General features: G+C 44.2%; 1 protein-coding gene across 1 annotated transcript in view; it reads right to left on the reverse strand.

Annotated features, from left to right (window-relative positions):
• PPP1R1C (protein phosphatase 1 regulatory inhibitor subunit 1C) overlaps positions 1–26,185 on the reverse strand; it is a 53,360-nt gene continuing 27,175 nt past the window's right edge. Inside the window, exon 5 of the mRNA XM_080400319.1 lies at positions 1–1,779. Within this exon, the coding sequence (XP_080256445.1) occupies positions 1,691–1,779 (89 nt within the window). The 3' untranslated portion in view covers positions 1–1,690. The remainder of the gene's footprint in view (positions 1,780–26,185) is intronic.

Genomic DNA, 26,185 nt, shown 5'->3' on the forward strand with positions numbered 1-26,185 from the left:
TTAATATGAAAAGTGCTTTATTAGCTAACACAGATAGATGGTGCAAGGTTAAACACCAACAACTGTTTTAGAACTGGGCGTATTGTGGCAACGAACAACTACGTGAAGAGCCTGGTGCTGTGTGGAAGCAAAGCTGTGGTGTAACTGGGACCAGAGCCCAGCTCTTCTTGCTACCAATCCAGTCTTAACCTTGGGCGATTCAAATGGTTTCTGAAGGGTCAGTTCCTTCTTTTTGTTGTTTGTGGCAGAAAAAATCCTCAGTCCTGTAAGTCTTGTAGCTGCTTCTGTGCAACTGAAGAGTCCTTCTTGTATATCCATGCCGAGCTGGAGCCACGGGTCCTGTTTGCAGTTTTTCTACAGAGAATGGCAACAAAGAGGACAGATACAGATGGAGGGCAAAGAGGTGACTCCCAAAAACACTTGTTGAAAGATCCTGTTGTTAGCAGGTCTTTGCAGAAGACCTTGGATTGAGAGTGAAATCACCATGCAAGGCATACACAGCAGGCTCTGTGTTTTCATACACTTCATCTCTTTTTTTTTTTTTTTTTTTAACTAGTTCAGCCTTTAAAAGAGATTTAAAGGAGTGGAAAGTTGAACCAATGATAAATCTTTGTATCAAAGGCAAACAGTTAATACAAAATGACAGTGAATTGGTTTAAAAATTGGCCATTGATAGCAAAGGAAATGATCTATCAAATGCAACTTTGAAGAAACACTGTTTTCCTTCTCCACGTTATTTCATTTTATGCCATAGAGTTTGCTTGGTGTGACCAATAATAATATTGGGATGGATGGACCACGCCAAACTTCAGCCAAAACCCTAAGGCTCAGACACCTGCCAAGTCACCACAGCTTGATATGGTACCATTTACTGGCTGAAACTGTGGCAAGTGCAGAGCGGGCTGCCCCCCGCTGCAGACGGCTGTACCCTGTGTTTGCTGCGGGCGATGAAGGGGAACCGCAGTGTTTCCTTTGGCTCAGCTGGTGGGGGGCACCCTGTCACTCCCAAATTGAAACTTCTTCTAATGCCTCCAGATAGCAATGGTCTTGTGTAAAGAGAAACCATTTTGGCTGATGTGACTAAGCAGCCTCAGACCAAAGGAAAGACAAGTACTTGAAGCGCTGCATATCCAGGGAACACGGGAAAGAGCCTTCGCGTCTTTCTCTAGACTAAGGGTCACCTTTGCTTGCTTTGTTTCTGTCTACGTTACTGCAAGTAACTAGCAAGACTGGTAAAAGCTGCCCTTAGCTGAAAAAATCATTTTATACGAACATTTCTCTGTACGTTAGACGAACCCACTGTACAATATACAGTCTTGTCTAAATGTACGTATTATTTATTTTGTAGCTTTTAAGTTGGTTTTATTTACAACAGGCCTTAGAGTACAGCTCACACGCAGTAGTTAAGCTCTGGCAGTACTGATGTCAGGTCACTAACATGTTTGCAAGTTACATTTCTAAGTCATAGAAAATTAAAGAAAAAAGACTTTAAAATAGCTGTTTTATCTTCAGATATAAGGATCACAGAACGCATTTGCAGATGGCTGCCAAACCCAGCCGAGGGCGCTCCCAGGGCCGCCAGCACGCCCAGCGCGGTGGCATGGGGGCACGAGTGGTGGCGGAAGGTGTGACACGCACGGCTGCTCGCTTCAGTCACTCCGCGACGGCGCTCGAGGCAGCGTCACGCTCTCTAATGGCCCCACTCCTCTTCCCGTTCGCTGACTCCCTCTTCTTCCTCTGGAAACGCTGACTCACTCTGACTCTTCAGATGCTTAATCCCTGAAAGTATAGAAGTCATGGTTAAAGTTGAGTTAGCTCATGTCACTTCTTTTTTTCCTGAAGGAAGAGTCAAACCTCCAAACTAATGGCAAGTTTTTTAATGCCCATGCTGACGCCCTTTTTCACAAACCTCAGTTAGTTCAACCAATACTATGGTGTATTTTCAAAAGAAATACTCTCTTCTTTAAATACAGGCTCTTAGGAAATCTATCACATTTTGTTGAAGATACTCCTGAAAGATGCCTTGTAGAACAGAACAGTGTTTTCTTCTCTTTTTCCCTTGGTAATCCTTGATCAGATTAGTACTGACCATCTCAAGCAAGTCAAAAGTTCTCGAGGCTTAGACAGTAGACATGGGAATTATTCTTCCAGAATTTCAACCTTCTGAGACAGATCTGCTGAAAGCCATTGCTCACATGGACCCAGTGCCCCACCGTCACACCTTCCCATATGCACCAGAGGTGTTTTCCAGCCTGCATCCCTGTAGTCTGCACAGGACCTGCAGAGCTGTCCTGACACAAAGACGGCATTGCATCCAACAGAGGGGGAATGCTGGCGCTGAAGCCATGACCAGATTGGATCATTTCTCACATGGAGAAGGCATTCTGTTGACCTCTGAATACCATGTGGGGCTGGATGTAAAGGGTAAATACCTACCATGGGGTATCTAGAAGTTTAGGTTTGACGAAAGTTGTGAAGTTCCTGCTGCTGAATGGTTTCAGCCAGCAAATGAAGTAGGTTCTATGAAAACTAATCAAATTGCAAGGTTATTTTTCCTGTCCCGTGTTTAGTACAAGCAAGCAGGCTCAATGAGTGGGCCTAATCCCACCTTCTCCACTCCACCTTGGTGTGATAGAATTCGAGCTAAAAAAGGAGTCAAAAACAAGCTAAAAAGATGACAGAGAGGAGAGACAAGAGATGAACGGTTGTTATTTTCAAGAAAATCTAAACAGGAAACACGCAAGATTAGTTTCTGGTTCCCCTAGTTTTTGACAAAAAAAGTTGTAGTGGTAACATCACTGTTAGTCAAAAATGCATGATTTTGAAAATGTAAGCCTGAATTAGGTTTTCTGACATTACTTCTGTAACATGGAAACATTTTTTCTTTCATTGTAGATCATACATAGTTCTATTCACTATTTCTAATTCTTAGAAAAAAAGCTTCCCTTATGCATCAGTTCCTCTGTTTGTGGAGGAGAAACTGCAGCCCAGCTACTTCAGATAAAAGCAGCTGGATAATCAAGCACCCCACTGTCATAACACTTGTAGAAGCACAACTTTCAAAAAAGGGATGGACCCTGTATGCAGAAAGGTTTACAGGGCAAGAGCCAGATTACCTCAAGCTGTGAGTGAGAGGAATTGATAGTGTATGTTCAAGAGTTGTGGTCCCAGCACCACTTAACCTGGAGGTTCCTAGATGCTACTGTTTATGTCCACACCATTCCAAAATATGAGATAGTTTTTTCCGAATGCATCACTTAAAAAAAAAATTTCAACAGAAGTTACTGCAGTCCAACAAAATTACAAATAGCTGCAAACAGGATCTTACAACGTAAGTTACTCCAGTCCAACAAAGTTACAAATAGCTGCAAACCGGCTCTTACAATGGGTCGTACAAGGGAAGGCTCGACTTCCAACAGGAGCCATCACTGCTCTGTGCTGGGCTCCGGGCTCCTCTCTCTTTTTTTTTTTTTTTTCCCACACAAATGAGAGTACTTGGTTCCCTGGGAAACTGTTGTTCAGACGTAAAACAAGCAAATAAATTAATGCTTGCAAGCTGCAGTTGGTGTGCCCTGCAATAATCAAACCATTTCCAATTAAGTAACCGTGACACATGGAGAAACACTTAGGGTGCTCAGCTACCACCAAGTTGGCCTCTTTAGCAACCCCCTTTAGTAAGACAAACACTTTAAATATGATTTCATCAAACTATAGGTTAATGGACATTCATTTCAAAATGATGCTGTGTTTGTAGGGCGAATTTGTCTCCTGTGTTTACCTCTGGACGTGCAGAGCCATTTCTTGCGCGTTCACAGTACCCATCTAGCAGCTACTATTCAGTACTTCAGAGAGGAACTGCTGGGAGCCAGAATGTGGCCTTCTTTAGGGAACATTTCAAAGATGAAAGAGGGAAAGTTACGGACAGAAAAGAAGGCATGTGATACACAGCTAGTATGATGAAGTTTCATGGAGTGGTATTTTTGGCAGGAGTGAAAACTTTTGGCTGTGTGGTTTAACTGCAATAATCAAAGTGAAAATTGGAGGGAATGGAGAGGAATGACATCAATGAGCATTACTCGCTGATTTTCAAGTAGCAGGCAACTATCAGTCTTACTTACTTTTTATAGCCTCTGTTCTCTGGCCTGCCTTTACCTCTGCCAGTCATTTAATGCCACAGCGTCATTTGGAAGCGAGGGCTCGCAGGCTTTCCTGCACTGACCAGTAAGTGGACACAGGGCTTGGTGTCATTGTTCATAGGCCTCAGGGTGTGCTGATGGCATCAGGTTGTCAGAGTTAACTGACCCTATGTGTAGCGTTATGAAGTAAGATGCCCAGCTACACAGCAAAGTAAGGTAGCATAAATCGACATACAGGTAATGAAATTCCTGTCAGTAGCTGAAGAACATGTGTGACAGAAAAGATTGGTGGCTTTCCTGAAAAGAGACTTTTCATGCACAAAGCGTCAGACGTTTACAGCACAAAAAAAGTCTGGTGTAATAAAAATACCTAGTTCAATGATAGCAATCATACTCTCAGATTAAAAGCTTACCTAGCCACGTAACGTTGCACCACAGTGGCTGCCAAGAGTGGTCAGAAGGCCCTGGGCGCTGGAGCTGGGCATGCCCAGGAGCACAGTGGCGCATTCATCCACATCTCCTGCTCAGCTAAAATAACTCCAGAGAGGGGCCGCTACAGCGGCGCTCGCGTCTCTCCAGCAGGGTTATTGGAGCTGTGTGCCCTGCCCTTTGTCAACAGAAAGCAAAGGATAAGCAGGTAGCGGAGGTGGAGCTATATCCACAGAGATATTTTTTTTATAAGCTGAATCTATTCATACCCAGTATCTTTGTTTAGCAATATCTGAGTTCTTTGCTGAAAGGTTGCATTCTGCTAGAGACTGAGTGAAAACTTATTATTCAGGTCACCCCAACCGTTTCTACGACTGCTGCCATGGTAATGTTAATTTATTAGAAAGGGTATTTCCTTCCCATCTTTTCAATCTTCATACACTGGTAACAAAGTTCATGGTCTCAGCTTTCTCAGATAGTAATCACTAGGCACCAGTGCTCTTCTTTGGGGTTCGCTTCTATTCATTGATGAAGCAGAGCGGTAAAGACGAGCAACGAATACAGACGCTAAGATTTTGCTTGCAGAAAAAGAAACCAAACCAAACCAAACCAAACCAAACCAAAAGCCAGGGTATTTGGGGGGATATATGGGGGATATTTTAGAAGATACTGTTTGTACATACAGAGATCCAACTTAGAAACATCAAGTTACTGGTTCCATGTAAACTATACAAGCTTCAGTGGCAAACAGGGAGGACTGCAAATGCTGATCCAGAGTTACCCTGTCCCATCAGTGTCCCTTATTCCAGGCAGCGGGTAACTGAAGCTGTGGGCACCCTCACCCTCCTGAAGCACTGTGCCTGCACCGTCCTGATGCTGGTTCGTTTCTCCGGCTGCTCTGCCCCCGCCTGCCCTGCCCTTGGTGCGGAGGTGGCTCCTGGGGTCCGAGCCATCCCGCTGGTCCCCAGTTCCCACTGTGCCCAGCCCAGCTGCTGCTGCGCGCTGTCACGCCCTGGCTGGGGCTTCGCTCCTCAGCTGGGAGAGCTGACAGCTAACCCCTTCCAGCCCCTTCCCACCGCTCGCTGGCGATGATTGCATCCCTGCAGCGTGCTCCAGCTCTCCCTCGCTCTGCCTTACAACAAAGCTTGTCTGAACGCTGCTGCTCGGTTTCTTTTTCCCTTTCCCCACCCCCTCCTTTTCGTGCTTCTGAAGCCAGCAGGACAAGAATTGTTTTTCCTCAAAGGGCTCGTATTTCACTGCAGGTAATTTAATCCAATTAATGCTGATAAAGAAACCCTTAATGCCAAGCCAGATTCAGCAGTCATGCACTAATACACTTTGAACTGGTAATTCTTTTTAGATGAAGTCACTCCCTCAAAGCATATTTCTAGATTACTTATAAATTATGAGTGCGAATGGGACAACTTTCTGGCATTTTTGCAGTCACAAAATAACATCTATGCTGTTTAATCAACAGCTGTCTTTTTGCTTCTCTCCATCTGACCAGAGCACCAGATTACAAGGCTAAGCAGTGTCACAAGATATAAAAAAAACAAGTGCTCCTGAATTAAATGTCTCCCGGGGGGGGGGGGGGGGGGGGGGGGGAAATATCAGTAATTAAGGCATCTCCCCATCTCAAGTAATTAAAGCAGCTCCCCATCCTGTTTAACACTTCTTCCTTCACCCCACTTCGCTGTCCAAAGAACGGTGTTAACATTTGCCAAACCCAGGACTGAAATCTGGTTGGCAATTTGAATTCCCTAAAGTTTGAAGGGTTATTCAGTTTTATGATCCTCTCTCTGTCAAAAACACATTGCAGATTTTCAGAAAGCAGTGAAAGGTGTAGCTGAGCCACAGACAAAGCAGCTTGATTTTCAGAGTCTCAGAACTCGAATCACTTAGAAATTACCAAGCAAACAAACCTGGCCAAAGAGGATAATGGCCAAATAATGATGTCTATTTTATGCCAATCCTAAAAGAAATATGTTCGGGTTCCTCCAGCAAAAATGAGAATATCAAAACAAAAATCATGTACTCATGCCACTAAACAGGAAAAAGAACTTTTCTTTCTTATGGAACATTCTGGTTTGATTTTGTCAGTCAAGTACTTTTTGACTTATCTGAAACTTCTTCCTGATTTGGTGGGGTTTTCTCCCCAGCTGAAATGAATTTTTGAATTAAAAAAACAACAGGAAAAAAAACCAACAAACAAAACAAATGAAAAAACAGCATCCACCACAGGTCTTTGGCTAAGTTGGATGCAGTGGGAAGCAGTTGTGAAGGTGACAGAGCCCAGAAGAGCTGGCAGGTCTTCAGGGGCAACCTCCTCCAGGCACAGGTGTGACCCACACTGATACAGGAGAAGAAGCAGCTGTAGCAGAAGACTGTCTTGGTTAAGCGGGACCCCATGACAGTGCTCCAGTGCCAAAAAGATGATGTGTGCAGTGGATAGAATTCAAGACAAGGTAAAAATGAGGAATATATTAAAATATACTGGCCCAAAATACAGGGATGGTGTTAGGAAAGCTGAGGCTCAGACTGAGTTGAAATTAGGAAAGGGTGTCAGGAGCTACAGAGGGGTTTCTTCCTCCGCCTTCCCGGTAAAAGAAAAACAAGGAAAATGTGGACATGCAGCTCGGCTCGGTGAGCAATCTAGCCATAGACAAAAGTGAGGTGCTGAGCACCTTCTTTGCCTTGGTCTGGACTGAGAAGTTCTACCAGGTATTTGTGCCCACAAAGTCCAAGGAGGGGAGGAAATGCTGACTAAGCGATCCCTTGAGAAATCTTGACCCACAGAATCCATGGGACTGGTGGGCTGCATGCGAGGGTGCAGAGGAACCACCTGGTGTCAGTATGAGGCCATTCTTTGTCATTTTTGAAGGGTTGTAGAAACCAGGAGAGGTCCTCAATTACTCACCATGCATTAGGCTGTGCCTGCAATACTGTATTCGCGTTCTCTGGAACACAGATGGAGGGTGTAATTGCACCTGTGAGGCTGATCTCAGGGACGAGGTGGCTTTTCACTCCATAAAATTGTGGGGCCAGGCTAAATCAGCATTTCCATACTAATTTTGGGAAATGTACAAACTCATAATTGGGTTGTGGCCATTGTGATCTATATATACATATATGTGACATATACGTACATATATATATATATATGTGAGGTATGTATGTTTCTATTTGTTCCCAAATAAAAGGGATGAAAACAAGGGGATTAAGGGCTTGCATCAGACCAAGTGCTACTGTATTTCCAAAATCAAGACACATGGAGCATCGCTTGTATGTGACCGGTACACCTACAGACAATATCTTGCATAGAAATCACATCCCAGGTGCATAGAAATGTCAAAGAAGAAAATTCAGTCCCCGGAGAAGGAGGCATAGGAGCGGGCTGCCCTGCAGAGCAAGTCCTAGCGCACCTACTGCTGCTGCTGAAATGGGGCATCTTTCTGCCGGGCTTGCAGGGGCAGATCGTAAATGTCTCGGTCACTCTCCACTGGTGCACGGTGCCCGAGGACTGTCACTGCAGTTAAAAGAATATGCTGGCTGCCTGCAGATGTAACAGATTTAAAACCCGTATACTGTGTAAGACAAACAAAGCCTGCACACTCCTGTTACAAAAGAAACTGCTTTCTTGCTCAGCTGGGCATCTGTACAATGGAAGTGACACAGACTCTCAATACTTCACAAGATGTTTTGCCAGATGTTTCCAGAAGCATCGAGTGCTCCATGTGAGGAAACATGCTCCCTTCTGCGGGTCAGTGCTAGGGGAGATCACCGAGGCTCTCCCTGCAACAGGCACTGCAGCACAGCTCAGCCAGGCACAGCACAGCCCCCTGCTCCAGGGAGACACACACACCCAAAAAAAAGCACAAAACGCTTCCTGCTGTTCCCACCTCCAACACAAGCCGAGGACCATCAGAGCCCGCAGGAGCAGCTGCCTGGCAGAAACCTCCTTCCATAGCAGCCGAGCAATTATTAAATGCTTTTCCTCTCTGTGACTTTTATCAGTACAACAGAATACAGCTTAACCAGCCCCCACTCTCAGCATTTTCTTCTTCATAAAAGTTCAGAGAAAGCAGATTTAGTAGTTTTCCAATGTTCATTGTCAGGTGCATGCCAACTACACTACCGAATTTATTTCGATGTCTTGTCTTCCCCCTGTCCCATTTGGTGAAAGTATCAGAAACACAGCTGTCATTACTGGTTATGGTAAAACTCAGGGCTTACCCCCTGAACACACACTGGAAACACACGTCCTAGGAACTTTGACCTTCTTGATCAAAAATTAATTTGTCTGTCCAGAAAAAAAAATAATTCCTACTACATACATTTTTTTGTTTTAAACAGCTGAAATACAGAAAGGTCTATATTCCATGCAAGAGCAGGACAGTAAATCAGTCAGAAAAATGTTAGTGTTTCCCAAATGCCTATTTTAAACCTTCTTTTGTTTCCTCTTTGCATAAATGACCTGCTTTCTATCTCACTCATCTGTACAACCAGTTCCTGAAACCTTTAATCCGTTTTTACTTAATTGGGTGGTTTAGATAAGCTCTCCTTGCATACCAGTCAGAGTTCAGTGCTTAAGCTTTTGTTAGTAACACCTTAAAATGCGCTGACCCTGTCCTTAACCCTACTTGCCTCCCCAGCTGCTGCCCTCCTCCCTCTACCATTCAGCTCGCCAAAAAGCTATGAAGCTTCAGTGCTCCGATTGCTAGGCTTTTAAATGAGCTTTTTCATCCTTTCTCCCACATTGGACTGAATGCTGGAGAGATACGACTGCCAGCCTCCCCAGCCACTTCCAAATCCTCCTCAAAATTCTCCGTTACGGAATTTAAGAAACAACCAGAGAATATTTTGGTTACCAACATGCTGAGACAAAGGCTGTTGCATTCTTCCCTAGCACTCTGCATCTGTTCCTGGGTTTGATTGCTACACCCCAGCTGGGACTTCCCCAGTGCAACAACCCAATTCTGTTAAATGTTTGAGCAAGGTTTAATGTGGCATGGTCCTAATCCCTGGTGCAGGTTCCTGAGTGCTATGTTAACATCGATACAATACGACAATTGTGGCATACAGTGATCAGTGGGGGGTTACCGAGTATGAACTAAGAGCTCGACCGTGACATGATATTTGTATGCAAGGAGAAAAATGTGTTTTACATACCTTTCCTTGTGTTTCTGCATTCCCGCCTACAAGAATGGCTTCAGTCCTCCAACCTGGCAACAATTCTTTCATCTGCTGATGCTCACGTTCATAAATCACGGCAGATCCCCCGTGGCAGGAGGGTAGCCCTGCCTCCGAGCAGACCCCGCACCAGAGCAGCGGCCCAGCCTCGCCGAGGGTGGCAGCCGTGGTGTGTCCCAAGGCAGCCACTCTCCTGAGTGGTCCCTGAGCCACCAGTAGCCCAAAGAACATCAAAAAGCAATCTGTGACATGACAGCAGTAAACCACATAGACCCGGACCTTGACAATTCCCATGTGCATGAGTGAACAAACAGAAAACAAATGTGAGGAAGAGAAGACAAAATAAAAGTAAATGGATGTGGAAAATTTTGCTTTATAGATGCGGGCAACTGAGAACAGTCTGCCTGACACAGCCTTCGGAAGTTTTCTAAAAGTTAGGTTGTTCTTTGCTGAGAAAGACTGACAAATGCTGCTCTGTGGGGGTCACTCAAGGGATTCTGAATGGCACTCGTGCCTGTAAGCTTTTGTTAACCAAAGTTTCATGGCAAACTAATTACTTGAGGCTTGATAACAGGCAAAGGTCTGCCCTTACTTTGTGGTCAAGGAGTCTGAACACAACCAGGTCACTTGTTACTACACAGGGCTTGGTCCTGCTGCTCCCAAAGTTAACGGGGCTTCCTCTCACTGATCTCGGAGAAACAAGAGTCAGCTTCCGTGATTGATCTGAATTTCCAGTTATAAAAAATAAATAACTTAAAATAGCTACTGTTTATTTACAGTGAATGTATGTGAAATACTGTAAATTAATGTTCTATGTGGCTTTAACAGTTGAGGTATGGGATAAAGAAAGCGACACAGAAAATTGGCACACTAGGTCCTCTCAAAATCCTGTTTAGATTATCCAAAGAAAAGCCAAGTCAGGCTGTCACTTTGTCCTTCACAGCTGATAGAGTCTTCAAAGGCCAGCAGACATGGTGGCCTTCAACATTTAGAATAAAAAGAATCTGAAGCACCAGTGTGGTGGTTTAAACTATGTTGACATTTTAGCAAGCCATAAATCAGCAAAAAAAAAAAATAATGTGTGCTTCATTATTTTATACCTAAGATGAGGCTGAGGAGGAGAAAAAAATTTAGATGTTATGATTATGAGACCAAGATATTATTCAGTCATGCAATTTCATCTACTTTTTTTTTTTTTTTCTCTAACGTGCATCTCTTTCACAAGTGCTAAATCAAGACGAATGATCTGAAGCACTGGCAAATATGACAGGTTTATGTAGGTCACATATCTGATCTGGATCAGATCATCAGCATATCCAGCAGGTCACCATGGCCTCATAGATGTTTGTGAGGGATCATTCGGAAACCAAGCAACAGGGGCTGACTAATTTTCTAAATGTCTGCTGGTTGTTACTAATTTCTCTTTCGCTGTAGTCATACAATACTCATTCCTCACGGTGAGCCTTTTACATGACAGATTCTGGGTCTCGTGCTCCTTTCTCCCCATCAAAAGACTCAGTGTTAAACTATCACAATGAAGACTGTATGAAAGCAGCAAAATTCATGTTGCAAATGTCTGGCTGCTTTCCATTTTGTTCCCTCACAGCACTTCCCACTCCATTTTTCCCTCTCAGAAGTGGCTTGAAGCCGCACTGGCTCCATACAGCAAGCACGGAGGAGCTGCTCCAGCACAGAAAGGCTTTTGTCGGTCCTCTGCAGGCTGGCCAGGACATGCACCACAGGCAGGGGTCAGCTCGCTGTGGCCCAAGGGACCGCATCTCCCACTTACAGTAGCCAAAAGAGTAAATAGAGAGGCTTTTGTCGCCCCAGGCAACTGCTGCTGGTATGTAAACATCTCATCTGGTCCCTTCCTTCCTCGCTAGCCCTCAGACTGCAGAAGTCAGCCAGTCTGCAGGGTTCAAGTGAGCAGCAGAAGCCCCTGCAGGCAGCGAAGTGGAGGTTTCAGCTTCCAGCAATCTCAGCCCAACGCTAACTATCCTTCAGAAAGCCAGAAAATATTTCCCAGCTGATTCTGTGGAGGATGGCTCTTGGTCAAATACCTCAACAGCAGCTTGTGCCGAGGAACGTGCGGCGATGACTCCCCCACTGGTGCTGAGGCTGGGCAGCGCTGCGCGGGCTGCCACCAGGAGAGGATTAAAGTTTTTCAGCTGACATTTTTTCATCCCAATTTTTCATAGTTCAGAGCTAGACTTAGAGCTGTTGATTAAGTGTGCTCGAATTCAGTCAGCGCAGGCAGATCTTCAAAGGTGCTGTGCTTTGGCAGGTCCTGGGAAGGTTGGATGGCCAGACCCCCCCTCGGAGAGCAGCTCCCTGGAAGCCAAGTTTCATGGCTTTCAATGTGTTTGTTTGCTGGAACTGCTAAGCCCTCACTTTTAACACCAGCACCACTCGCAGCCAGGCAGCTGTCTGTCTAACAGCAGATCAAAATCACAGGACTGGCAGAATTGTTCCCTTATGTCAAAAGATTACAGTAATTCCATCAAATAAAGGGCCATATTTTCAAACCTGGATCAGCTATTCCATAACAGAAGCCAATAGCTCTTCCACTGTCACAAAATATGTATTAGAACTCACTGGCCGTAGAAGTTTACAAGTAGCATTATCTAAGCACGTCCTCTTTATATTAAAATATCTTACATTTTCCCAGGCAACTTCTGTCGTTCTTACAATTCACCACATGTTGCTCTGGGCTAGTTCATGTTTCCAGTTTGAGACACTCTGTAGGCTGACTAACTTAAAATAAGCCACGAAGGGAAAAACAAGAAATTGGTTTTACAGCTAGAAAATCACATCAGTCAAGACTTGGGAAAGCTGATGCTCAAGACAATATGCAACGATGCTCAGTATTTCAACTGCAACATCTAAGTCCATTTACCAGTAGAAACAAGACAAATACTAGCTATACAGACTGCTATGTACAAAATAAAACAATGTTACCATCCTGCCTGCTGTAAGAAGGTGAAGGGAAAGGCTAAGGATGGTTAGGAAAATCTTAACTTTCATATGAGGTCTTAACTTCTGCATTGTAAAATACATGGCATCGTGCAACATAAAGTAGGGATCAAGTGGAGAATTAGGCTGAAGGGTGTGCTTTATGCCAGAGATTCAATTATATAAAAATAAGGGTCCTTTCCTAGCCCTTAGATCAATGAGCATGTACAAAAGTGATCCTCCCCTTGTCTCTAGGAACAAATGTTTTGTTCGCAGCTACTATTCCTTTTGCTGAGGATAAAAAAAATAAAAAAATAAGAGTTCTGCCCCCAGTACATTAATATATTAAATTGTGATTTATATCCTATTGTGAGAAAGGGAATTGAGTCTCATACCAATTTAATTTCCTTTAATCTGTTCCTGCCAATAGTGGCAACCAAGAACATTTTCTCTTTTTTTAAAATTTTTTCTTCCCCACTTCCTAATGGTAAACCTCTGATGTTCTCTCCTGGCTGCTTCTCTTACTTCAGCACAGTTATTCAAGACTTTATCTTTTCTAATACAAAGCAGAAATTCATCCTGTCCAAAACTGCTGCTGAGGCTGCACAAACCGGTCTTCAAAGCAAATGTATCAGCATTTCTAAAGGGTTTTACTTCAGCAACTAATTGTTGGGGGAAATGATGTATTAGAGAAGCTGAACTGAAGGAGCCTGAGCTGTTTGGATCTTAAGTGGGCTGAAATTTGCACCTACTTGGGATGTGAGGTAGTTACGGCTGCCATGATATGGAAAAGTACACTGTGACACAACAGTAGCATGGCTCTTTTTTCATGCCATATGTTTTAACTTCAAATAAAATGGCTTCCATTCGAATGGCAATTTCCATTAGGGTTTAAAAAGTTTCTTGGCTGGCAGAGATCTGTTTCTAGTGGGGACAGATGAAGCAGCGTGCCTCTGCTGCAAAATCTGTCACAAAGATAGCGTGGGGCACGCGGCTGCTGGGGGGCTGCGACAGCCAGCCCGGAGCAAGGCAGACGTGCTGCACGCTGCTGCTCTGGCAGGGCATGTGGCAGAAACAGAATGGAAAAGGAACACCCCTCCTCAACTGCAAACTTCTGAGCAGTGAGAACAAAGTGCAGCATTTTTACCTACCCTTCGCTTACAGTGATTGGCTCGTAAATAAAAATGTGTGATAAAAAGTCCAATTAGTAAAGCAGGGGAATGAAATCTTATACAGCAAAATAACCTCTCAATGTGTGGCAGTACCACTGATAACAGTAACAACCACCTTTTCACTCTCCAGCCTGGCCCCTCCACAAACCTTTTTTTTTGAGGAAGGTAATTTTCTAGATTCCCTTTAAAAACAAAAAAGCAAACAGCTTTTTTGACATTTTGACAATGTCAAAAATACATGTACATGAATAAAAGAGAATGGATCTATTCCCTTTGTGAAAACAAATATTTGTCTCACCATAATTTTGTGTTTGGTTGGGTCTCTGGATGGCAAAGAAGGGTATTTTTTTAATCCTAGGGACATTTATTGATGTAGACTTTAGTTACGCGACTAGGATTCTCAGCCTGATGAGCTCTGTAGAGCCCAAGCGAGCTTTGGCGCTGCGCTGGAGCTGCAGCTCACACCCCTTTGGGCAGGTAATTTTTCCTCAGAAAGTTTCTCTGCAAAACTTAACCTGTGTAGGGAGTAATGTTTTTATGTCCTAAATATGCATAGGATTCTGTTAACTATGAAAGGTAGGCTTAAAAAGCAGCGTATAAGGAACAAGGGGACATAGGTACCTCTGCAGTATTGAATACCGTGGCAGACTTGAGGAGATATGTGACATGTAAGACCCCCTCCAGACTGGGCGTACCAGGTATTTGGCAGCTGTGACCGGATTATCGTACAAGGACCAGCAGCTGGATTTAGGTCCAGTCACAGGTCAGCTGCAGACAGAATCTGGGATCAGATTTCACCAAGATTTTAATCAAAACAAGTAATTGGAAATGCCTGCCCTTAGTTACACAGGGCAAGTGCCCCTGCGGTCTCACTAGTTTTGGCCATGCTGCCTGGCAAATGTTTTGCTCAATGCACAATTATTTGTTAGACCCTGGGCAGCTTCCATTTTGCTTTTAAGTACAAAAATATGTGATTCTCCCTCCTTGTTGTGATAATTATAAACCCCGTTAAAAAAGGTTACACGGTCAGAGCCAACCTGACTTTACCTCTGCTTCCTCGGTCTCTATCTCCCTTGTTTCCTGCTCGCCGCTGTGGCAACGTAGGAACTTGCCCTGTGGGATGCCCAAGCCTGGGCGTGTGGCTAAGCACAGATGCCCACCGACCTTCAGGTACTTTACTACTGAACGCACTTGCCTGTGATGCCTTGTGCGGTCAGCAGAGAGAGGCTTCCAGGGCTTGATTCTTCACTTGGCAGCCTCTAACGAGCCCGGGGTAGCTCCATGCCTGGCTGGGTTTAAGCAGGATGGATCCAGGCCAGAGCATTTGTAAAAAGGACAGTAGCAGGCTTCAGTAGCTGAATATTTGCAGTTCTTTGGAGCCTTACAATTTTTGCTTGCTTGTGATTAGAAAAACCCTGGAAATTTCACATTTTCCTTTATGAGTAAAGAAAGGAAAAAACATTTCATCAAAACATTTAATACTAGCAGTACCAAAAAGTTTGATTTTGCCTAGTTTGTTAAACATAAAAATTTAGAAAGACTAAAGTAAAATTAATTTAATTTTTTTATACAAGTTCAAAACACAAAGGAAATTAAGGTTTTTGCATTCAAAACCATACTGAAAATGCTTTAGGAAACATTTGCATTTCCATCACTTCACGAGCCATTTCTGAGCAACTGTATTTCAGTTTTCTTTAGGCATTGTTATCTGACTTCACCATTAACAGACAGCATTATCCAGCTGCTCGCTCTTTCCTGGACACCTGCACTGTGGCCCTACTGCTTTATATTTTGGCTGACCTGGGGATTTTTCTGAGATCGTGAAACCTAAACAGATGAGAAAAAACTTACTGCCGATCCTGAGGGGAGAGAATCCTTGACAGAGAAGGGGAAGCTGTGATCCTGAGAAGCAGAAGCCTGAGCACATGATGGGTGAGCAAAGTCCTGCGTGTAACGACTGAGCAGCTTTTGCTGTTTCACAGCTTCTTCTGTTTCAGCCCCAGGCCTGGCACGGTACCCTCAGCATTCTGTTCAGTTTATATTCTGGATCCATGTTTTCTGTTTCTGTTATTCTTTTTGTGGCTGTTATTTCTTTCCATGGTCTGGGGCAGACACGGCGCAGAATTCGTTAATGACAGATTTAGATCTCTAGCTGAATACTCTGTGCAGCCTGAGATTTTTAGGGCGCGAATGAAAAGCTTTCCAGTGAGTTGTACTTTTTAAAATGAACACGGGACCAAAATGCTTGCTGGTCAGCCAAAAATCCAAGGTGGTGTTTCTCTGCCATACACATTCCATGTGCTGTGTGGCTTTCACTTTTAATTAATCCAGTCTGTTTGGTTTCTGTCAGAAGTCTATAAGCTTCTCTGTTAATTTGCTGATGAATCCCCTACTGAGTTATAATTATAATCTTCACTGTGATCCTTCTTATGATGACAAAGGAGATAGGATTTTGGCATCAGCGTAACCTGACATCAGTAATATTGTAAACGTTGAAATGAGCTCTTTTCTTTTAAGTATTTTATAAACACCTTCAAAATTACAAAAACATTGTGATGATTAAACAAGTGATTGATAGGTCAGTGTTTACATTAAATTATCCCCATTGCAGTTGCTTCATGGGTGGCATATGAATTACAGGCAATTACCATTTTCTTCATATTACAGGTACTGTAGCTGTAGTCCTTACATCCAAGCAGGAATCTGTCAGGAAGAATGAGCCTCTTCGGTTGTCACCACCTCTGTGCCTGTGAGCTGCTGAGATCATCTCAAGCAGCTGGGATCCATTTCAGAAGACCGAAGGCGAAGATGATTTGAACCCTTCCCCTCCCCCTCTGCAGCAGGCGTTTCATGCTACCCAAAGCAAAGCCTGCCATATGAGTTATGAATCAAGTTATCTTAACTGTCTAGGAGCACCGGAGTATTTCTGGGAGACCAGAATTGTTGTTTCATCAACACCCCCTGCTGCTGGAGAAGTTTTTCTTGTGCTAAGAGCTAACTTATTTGGGGCTTGCAGCCTACCCTAATCTTAACTTTTGATTCTGAGACGTTAAGACAGAGTATCAACCAAACTGACATGTAGAGAGTGCTCTTACAGAAGCGGACAATGTACTGCCACAAAGCGTGATGTTAGCCGTTGGACTGACAGGTGAAATTCTAATGTAGGCAGCTGTGGGATGAAGTTTTTCCTGTGCTTGTCATTACCATGTTATGAAAGGTTTACATTTCATAAATGGTAAGTAAAACAGCTATTGAATCACAGAGCGGCTGAGGCTGGAAGGTACCTCCAGGGACTGTCTAGCCCAAATCCCTGCTCAGCAGCACAGGGTCAGCTGGAGTAGGTTGCCCAGGACTGTATTCAGTCAGACTTTGAGTACCCCCAAGTATGGAGATGCCACAAGCCAACTCATTCCACTGTTTGACAACTGTCACAGAAAAAAAAAGAAGAAAAAAAAAAAAAGTCTTGTGTTTCTTGTGTTTAAGTTGAATTTCCTGTGTTTTCATTCGTGCCAATTGACTCATTGCATACAAGCTCCTCATTTTCCAGCACAGAGAAGTGTAGCCAAGGGAATCGTGCCTATCATTACTGTTTCATAAGACATAACCGTATGTACACATAAAATTGCATCTCTAGTCTGGAAAGTAACTGCGTAGAAGAGGCAGTGTGGACAGCAGATAGATTTCCCTGATTTTCAATAGTGTTCAACGTAGGCTTTTCCAAAGAATCCATGCTCCTGACTCCTAAATGCACGCTGGCCCCTGAGAACCCATCTTGCAGGCTGCAGCTAACGGCCACACTGAAAGGTGCCAGGAGGCAATGCCGGGCACTGACCTGCTCTGCCTGCACTGACCAGCCATCTGCCCAGGCCCCAGCTTTGTCTGAGCCAGCTGGCTCTTGCCCAGAAAATTCCCAGCCTGGTTTAGGCACAGGCCAGAGAACATTTCCACTGGGTATTTTGGATGATGCCCATGATCTGGGAGCGCTGAAGGGTGTGCAGCATGGATGCGAGCTGTGTGGGGCCAGTCAGCCTCGGGAGGGAACCAAGCTCTGCTTGTGCAGATGTAGCTGTCGGACCTTACACTGCTGAGCATTTTGCAACTTGACTGTCTACTTTGTTCCCCTAAAAAATGCACTCTTAGGACAAGAAAAGCATGTCTAGTTCCTTTCTCTCGTGTAACAGGTTTGTAGGTTTTAAATACGCTCAGAAGCATTGGCTTTGACCTCGTGCTCAACTACTGCTATTTAGACTGACACGCCCCGTGAGATCTCTCATCATTTCTACCTGCTTAACTTCCTGATAAGTCTGAGACTCTGCAAATATTTTTGTGTGCTGAGATCTCCTCAGACACAGCAGGCTGTGGGAAGGAGCAGGGATAGCACAGCTCCCCGTGGGCTGGCGCAGCGGCCTGCGGGGGCTGAGATTTCGTATCAGAGCAAGAGAATAAACACCATGAGGTTCTGCGGCACAGAGCAACTTCCAGAGACCCCAGGCTTACGTGACGTCCCCACTAGGCTGAAGCTGAGGTGGGAGACCAGCCTGGGCAGCAAGGTGGCCTTGTCCACCGGGCAGGGTGTGGAGGGGCATGGGGGCCGTGGGGACCCTGGCCCCTGGAGCTGGGCTGCCTCATCAGCAAACCAGCAGCAAAGCAGGAGCAAACTGACAGGTGCTGTTTACCCCCTAGCTGGGGCTCCTGATGGAAAGTCCCCCCAAGATGCAGGCTGACACCTTTAAACTCTCAAGAGATGGCTGGTGACCTGTTAAGTCCAGCTGCTGCAGCCAGAAGGAAGAGGAGGACGCAGGTACCTCTGCTAGTCCCAGCCAGGGGCTGAACTGTGCTCACTCACATGCTGGTCGGGGGGCAAGGCTGGGGGGAGACCCTTCCCTGGCATCTGGGAAAGTGGTGACCTTTCCCATAAAACATCGGAAACATCTGGTGGAGAATGGTTCTCCAAAACTGCCTGACCACAGTGACTTCAACAGGAGAGATAGAGAACAGCATCGCTTTGCTGCAAGGAGCAATTTTCACAAAGTGAAGGTACAAATCCCTTGAATCAAGCGAGACAAAGTAAAACACAGTGACTTATGAAGTTTTGCATAATAATATAGGTGGGGTTTCCCACCCCAAAAGAAACACAAAACAATTTAGTACATAATGTTTATGCACAACCAGAGCGCTTCTCTGTTGCACAAATTCAGCAAAACCAAAGTCCTGGCTTAGATATCAGAAGGGGTCTGGGGCAGTATCTCTGCACTGATCTCTTGGGAGAGGAGAAAAGGGAAGGTGAAAACAGTGAAAAGATTATTTTGACATCTTTAGTAGTATTTTAAATTTGGAATGTTTTCATTTTAAGTTATTAAGCTTACTGACAACTGAAAACCCACTAAATCCTTGTATCTAAATTTTTGGGGGTTGCTGGAAAATTGAACCCCGATGTTAAGAAATCAGTTATTCAACATAAAATGCAGGCACCGCAAACTGTTTGCATTACAGTAGATACAACCAGTTTCACTTTGCAGTTGCCATGGGCAGCAAAACATCAGGGGCAAAATCTTTAGTGGCTCTTTGTGTGAGTGACTTGAGCTTGCGAGAAACTTACCTCTTCTGCTTTGCCTACGGCATCCAAATACCCCAGAGCCAGCATCCAGTACAACCAGAATGTAATTACAGCGTGGAAGCACGCCATCGCTCACATTAACAGTCAGAGCCTGAAAACAAGTATTGTCCTCAATTTTTCTGGAAAGCACAAGCAAGAACATTAGTTTACTCCGTTTCATTGTGGAAAATATAGACAAAGTATAGAAAAGGTAGACTCTTCTCTAAAGGCTTAGGTACATTCGTATCAGAGTCATAGATTCTGTAAAAATGAGTTTTAACGCTGCTCTTACTTCTGATCTCACCGAGAGTGACTTTGAAGAAAGCCAGGCTCTAACCACCGCAAAGATTTGGGGAAAACCACTGGCACGCAGGTGAAAAGTAGTAAAAACCTTCCAGATATTGCCTTGGCATTAGAAATTGCAGTCAGACTTTAATGTAATTCCACTCCTTCCCTTACAACCGTCCTTGCCATTTAGTAGCTCACCAGTACGGGCGGTACGGAACTGCACCTGCGTGTCACCAGGGGGAGCTTCAAGCCAAAAATCCCACTGGATTTATTTTTTACTATTTTATCTTTAATAACTCTGTTCTTGACCATTGCAAAGAGACTGAAAGCCGAATTTACATAATTTCTCCTCGTTCCTGAAAGAAAATGAAAACCCTAATGCCTCTTTCTGCCTTTGAGGGGTGGCCAGCCTGTGGGTGCTCTGCTATGCTGGGATGGAGGACACAGCTGGCTCTGCCACCAGTGTCACTCATCGCTTCAGCGGGGTTTTGCTGCTCTCCGTTTACCTGGTCTCATCCTTCCTGAGCCTTTAAATGTGTTCTTAAAATCACTCTTAAAAATTAGATGCCTTTAAATATTACAGATTGGTGGGAGCCTCCTGACAGTCTCGTCCAGCTATAAAAGACCCACAGAGTAACATCGGTTCACAGGTTGGGTGAGAGGTGAAAAACCTGAAAAATCCTCCCACTAGTTCAAGAAAAATTAGCAGCTACACCAGATGAAAGGTTTTTAAACAACATCCTTCTGGCCTGCGCAGCTCACAGGAAGATGGATCCCTGTTCAGATCCACGTGCTAGCTGCAGTATTTCCTGTGTTTTTCTGGTTACATTCACACACATAATTCATGTGAGTGTTCAGTCCTAGCTGTGGGCCTGGAAGGATGTGGTTGAAATCTTTGGGCTGCTCGTGTTCTTGTCTCCATGCCAAAGCTCTGGTGGATGGTTTTGGGAACTCTGTGTCCCTGCTAAACTGGGCAATGTCGCATCCCAAGGGGTGAAGGAAGGGAGAAATTATGGAGGGGAGGAGAACCATATAGTCTTCTTTATAAAATTTTTGCTTTTCAATAAATTCAGACTAATAGGCATACACTTCAAAAGGGAAAGAACATTCAAACTATAAAAAGCCAGGCAATATCCCCACCACAAGAAATCCAACACAGATGGTCTCTAAGAATCAGAAACAAGGTTTATCTTAGCCTAACTGCAGAAATAAGGATCACATTTTCAGAGACAGAGATACCACAAAGCTAACTTGCTACTTGGACATTTATTTGGGCCAGAGTGAAACTTGACGGTAGAAAGTAAAATAATTAACGGTAAACTGCTGCCCCTGGAAGAACAACTTGTGGGCAGAAGCTGCTCTTAAGGAAATCATTGCATTTTTCCAAGCTCCCAGCCCTGATGCCAGGGGAAGTGAGTGTGGGTGGTGGGAGCTCTGCTGAGGGGCTGTGAGCCTGCCCCTCTTACACACGCTCCTAAGGGCCAGCACAGCTGATGGAGTGATAGCTGGGAAGGTCACGGGATGGTTTTGCTGTACCAAGCTAATACCACTGTTCAATGCACAGTGATGCCATTGATGTTATACAAACTCACTGTTAACCTTGGGCTTGCCTGTAGCCTGCCATGCTGCCTTTTGAAAGCTTTGCCTTTTTGGGGTGGAGACTTCTATAAAAGAAATACGACTTCATGGAGAGGGCACATTAACAGACACAGAGGAATTGCAGAAATATGCAGGTAGATACTAACATAGGGAAGGCTTTTCTTTTGAAGGTGAATTAGATGAGACATGAGCCTACATGGTACGGAGGCTTTTTAGAAAAATAGTATTTAGACAGGTACTTCTCTATTCACATGCTGTACTTATCTCTGTCTCCAGAAGCCCCCAAGATAAACTGAGCAAGCTCCCCCACTGCCTCCCCACGCACCAGACCCCCGGCAGTGCTGTAAGAGGAATGTGCTCTCCCCAGCGGGGCTGATCCGTGGCACAGAGCTGTGGAGGGGTAAGGACCTGACAAACACACTTGTCCCTGCTGTACGCACGATCCTGCAGCTCCTGTCCAGGAGCCCAGGAGATGCCAAACTGTAAGCAGGAGCAGCAACATGTAACCTAGGTCTTCATTCCATCATCTTGCTTGGGATCAAATTCAGGATTGATGCTTGAGATGAAACAAAGCAGCAATTACTATTTGTTACAATAGGACTCGCTGGAGTCAGTGTCTGCCACGTGGCTTGGTTGTTAACCTCCAACATAGAACATACAGTTAAAGCCAGGAAATAAAATGTAATGCCCTGCCAAATGACTGGCTTCGTAAGAACCTTACATCTTCTCCTACAAAAATATTATCTTTTCTCCAAAAGCTGTTTCAATTCAGAGCACAGCACTGCCAAAATCTTTGGAATTTCACTATAAATATGTCTCATGATATAAAGTAACCAGAACAACACACACTGCCCTTCTTGGGCTTTCTACTTTATATTTTACAATGAGTACTAAGTCTCCCACATTCTCTTTCTATAATATTTTATGCTATCTCTTAAAGGTTGACTTTTTAATGTTGTCTGTAACTGCTTAGAAGCAATTAATAATACTGTGGTGTTTACACTGCTCTATATTTAGTACAACAATGCTTATTAACACTATTTTCAAGTCATAAATGCCGTTTCACAGACATTTGTAAGATTACCCTTCTACCATAAAAATAAAAACCTACCCTTAAAAAGAAGCCAGTTCAGCATTCATTGCATGACGATTAGAGAGCCATCTGATAGGTGGGCTTCGTGCTGAACCAAATGAAGACGGTGAAAATACTCCCTTAGACTTCGGTCCATGCTGGATCAGGCCCTCAAACCACACGTGATAATTTAGGGACCAATATTAGTGCTTGGCACAATCTTTTCTTCTTCACACTCCAGGTAATAGTGGCAGATGACAACTTATAACACAAACATCCCAGTTTTGCTGTAGAACAGATGTCAAGCTTAGTCTCCACTGAACACCTCGGTCTCTCTAAAGGTACCGTGGTATTTATTGCAGCCAAGGCCAGAGCCATTTTGAAGCAGAAGCCGCCAGCTGTGTGAAATGAAATGCATTCAAAGCTGCCAACAGTAAGAAATTAAATACAGACTACGGCAGCGTCTGCCAGCTTTTTGGGCAGTAGCAGACTGATAGCAGCCAACTGAACTTGAGATGGCAGCAATCTAATGCATCCCATTCACCAACTCAGTGATTCGCTAATTAATTCAGCTCATTTTTTTTTTTTAAATGTATCTACTGTCATCATACTACTGTACGAGTCTGAGGAAGGAGAGAGGAGGGTAGAGAGAGTGAGAAAAAGAGACCAAGCACTGGAAGGAAGGTAGCACCTTGGAAAAGATAACCAGGAAAATTTGTTCAAGGCCTCACTACGCTAAGTGGTGTGGTTGCATCAAGGTGCAACCTGACTAAGGTGTGGGTAAGAATGATATATAAATGAAGATATTTTTGAAACCAAAGCTGCACCTTTCTTTTGTGACCTGGTTAGGCAAAAGGGAAAATCATAATGATACAAGACTGCAGCGTAAATTTTCTTTCCCCATGGATGCAGGAGGTCTGGGCTGTTGTGGGACTTCCACCCATGAAACTAAATGCACTGAAGGTGCTTTGTCACATCATAACACGTGAGCAAACAGGAGCAGCTCACATGAATAACGAGGCAGAACTTCGCTTTCTGTTACCCAAGAAACAGCATATTAAGATAGATCTTCTACCTAAGAGGAATGGATTGAAGAATGGGTGTCACCAGGCTAAAGATGCTGCTCCAGGAACACTGCAGCTCTGCTAAGGCATCAGAGGAGGACTTGGCCCCAGCCTCGGGGATTGCTTCAGCTACTGGATGGTGCCTGCTTTTGTGGAGTGGTCCTAGCCATGTGCCCAGCATTTATCACAACACTTTAGCCCACTGGAAAAGCAAGGAGGTCTGAAATACACAAGGACAGTTGAAAGACATCTCCTTCTCTTGTTCTGACCTCGTGTGCAGCACAACCACATTAAAACAAAAGGATCATCGTTGGAGAGACTGGGAAAATGTAAAACCCTGAGCCAAAGTGACTTACTCACATAAGAAAAGTCTGACTGCACACCAGCTCAGCCTGTGAATTTTCATAGACCTGGACTTGATGGTCAGAAAACTGTGTGAGATGTGTTATATTGTGGCTAGTATTAATGTCCTAAAAATTAAATGTAAGAAGTGTAGGAAGCAGAAATTGCACAAAGACACCACATTTTTCTTTCTAGTGTAACATGATGTTTCTTTTTCTTATGCTGGTGACTTCAGCTAATGCTAGAAGCTATTCCCAGAGTTTGCTGTGTAAGAGGGCAGCCTGTAAAATGATACAAGTTTCTGTACTCACCGCTTAAGACTGACAAACTTCATTCCTCTGCCACTTGAAGTAAATTTAGCCTGAGACTTTTGTTCCACAGTGATTCTCGTGGGTCCCAAACTCGGTGCTTATCACACTAACAATAATCCTTTATGTCTCCAGACTCTATCCCTGTTCCTTGTTAACCTTCAGTCACAAAGTAATGAGATGCATCAGACATCATCAAGCTGGCCTAAGGGGTTACAAATCTGGATGAGGGCCACATACTGTACTAATTGCTTCTAATAAATTACATATTTCAGGAGGGACATCATGATTTTAATCATTTATTCTGCATGTTGTTTCCTTTGGAGAGAAGAACAAGCAGGCACTAAACAAGCCAAGCATCTGAAATGCATGGCAGAAGCTAGAAAGAGCTCATTTAATATCAACCATCATTGTAAATACTAGAATTATGCATGTATCAAATCCCTGGGCCTGAACACTTTGGGAACAGCCAGTGAGTCCTGGCTGTTTTAATGAGTCAAACTGAAATGGTGTCTTTGAATGTTCCTTAGATTTGTAACAACTCAGATTTAATCCCATTTCAAATGCTGTAGCTGGGGTCTAGCTCAAGAAAAAGTCTTTGTTTCTATGCAAAGAAAAACACATTAAGAGGGGAGTTTAAAGAATGTATTTCCCAAAAGGCCGAGAGGGAAAACAGTCACATGTACCTTTCACCTCTGTAGGGAAAGACTTTAATTATGATTTCATTTTTTTGCAGCTATTTGCAAAGGTGGTCCAGTGAACACAGAAAGCTGCAAGAACTCTCCTTAAAGCCCGCTGAAATTCGCAGGACCTTGGTGCTGATCTAAATAGCCTCCTGCAGGGCGAACAGGCACAAGGGAGGGCTTCCTCTTTCCCTGACCTCCAGCACACCCACACCAGTAGGCTCACTGTTAACGAAATCCTCAAACCACTCGGGAACGTGCACTTCCTTCACAGGGGGAGACCTTGATGGTATTTAAATAGCTGCTGGTATTAATAGCAATATCTGGTAGATAATGTGGAGACTTGAGAGCTCTGGGGAGCAGCGCAGGTTTGGGAACAGCTCGGGCTGTCGTCTGTTTGCCTTTGTAACCCTTGCTTCCTGCCACTTCAGCCCGTGCTTCCTTCCAAGGATGAGCCGAGATACCAAACAAAAAATGACTATCTAGGTAAAAGGAAACCTGCCTCAGTACAAACTATGCCTCGGGATGGAAAGTCGCAGTTGTAGCTCTGAAGCTCAAATGTGCTCTTTTGATTCTCAAGTGGCAATGGAGCGTCAAGGAAGCACCATGACCCGGGATAAGTGCAATCTGCTTCTGTCTTGGCAGCCTGAGCTGCCTTCCACTTGGTCCCTCTCTACCTGGGAGGGTTATCGTCCCATTTTAGACTTCTCTGGCAAGTTGTGAGAGGAAAAAGGTGAGAATCCAGCAAGACTTCCAGGACCTCCTCTAACCCACCGACTAGAACAATGAAGACATCCTTAAAGATGTTATTTGTGGTTGGATGGATGGCGGATGGAAGGATAGGTACTTGTGCTAAAGCAGATGGATGTCTGCTTTGATACAGAGGGAAAGAACCGAAGGATTCTTCTTGGTTTTGTCATACAGAATGAGAAACAGATTAGTAAATAGGAGAAACAAGCCTTATGCAATGAGAATTGGCTGGAAAAGTCTGCCCCAGGTAAAACTGGCGACTCTTCAAATTGAGAAACCTTCCCCTGGTTGTTTTTATGGTGTTTTTCATAGGGAGGTTCAAGCCAACCTCCAACACATGAAGAGCTTAAAAAGAAAGAAAGTGATGGAGATTCAAGATTAGTATGGTAGGGCATTGGAAGTTACAGAAGGATGTGAGAATCTGAAGTTCAGACATCAAAGCCCAAGAGTAACAGAAGAAAAAAGTGACACAAACAGTCAGAACCCTCAGTTAAGAGTGCTGCTATACCTAGAAAAAAATGTGAGAAGAGGTAAATTGCAAATAATTTGGTGCAATCTTCAGATAATGGCTTTTGCCAACATCGCACGCTGCATAAGAGTGTGG

Source organism: Falco punctatus (assembly GCF_963210335.1).
Source record: "Falco punctatus genome assembly, chromosome: 8".
In the NCBI taxonomy this organism is placed as follows: domain Eukaryota; kingdom Metazoa; phylum Chordata; class Aves; order Falconiformes; family Falconidae; genus Falco; species Falco punctatus.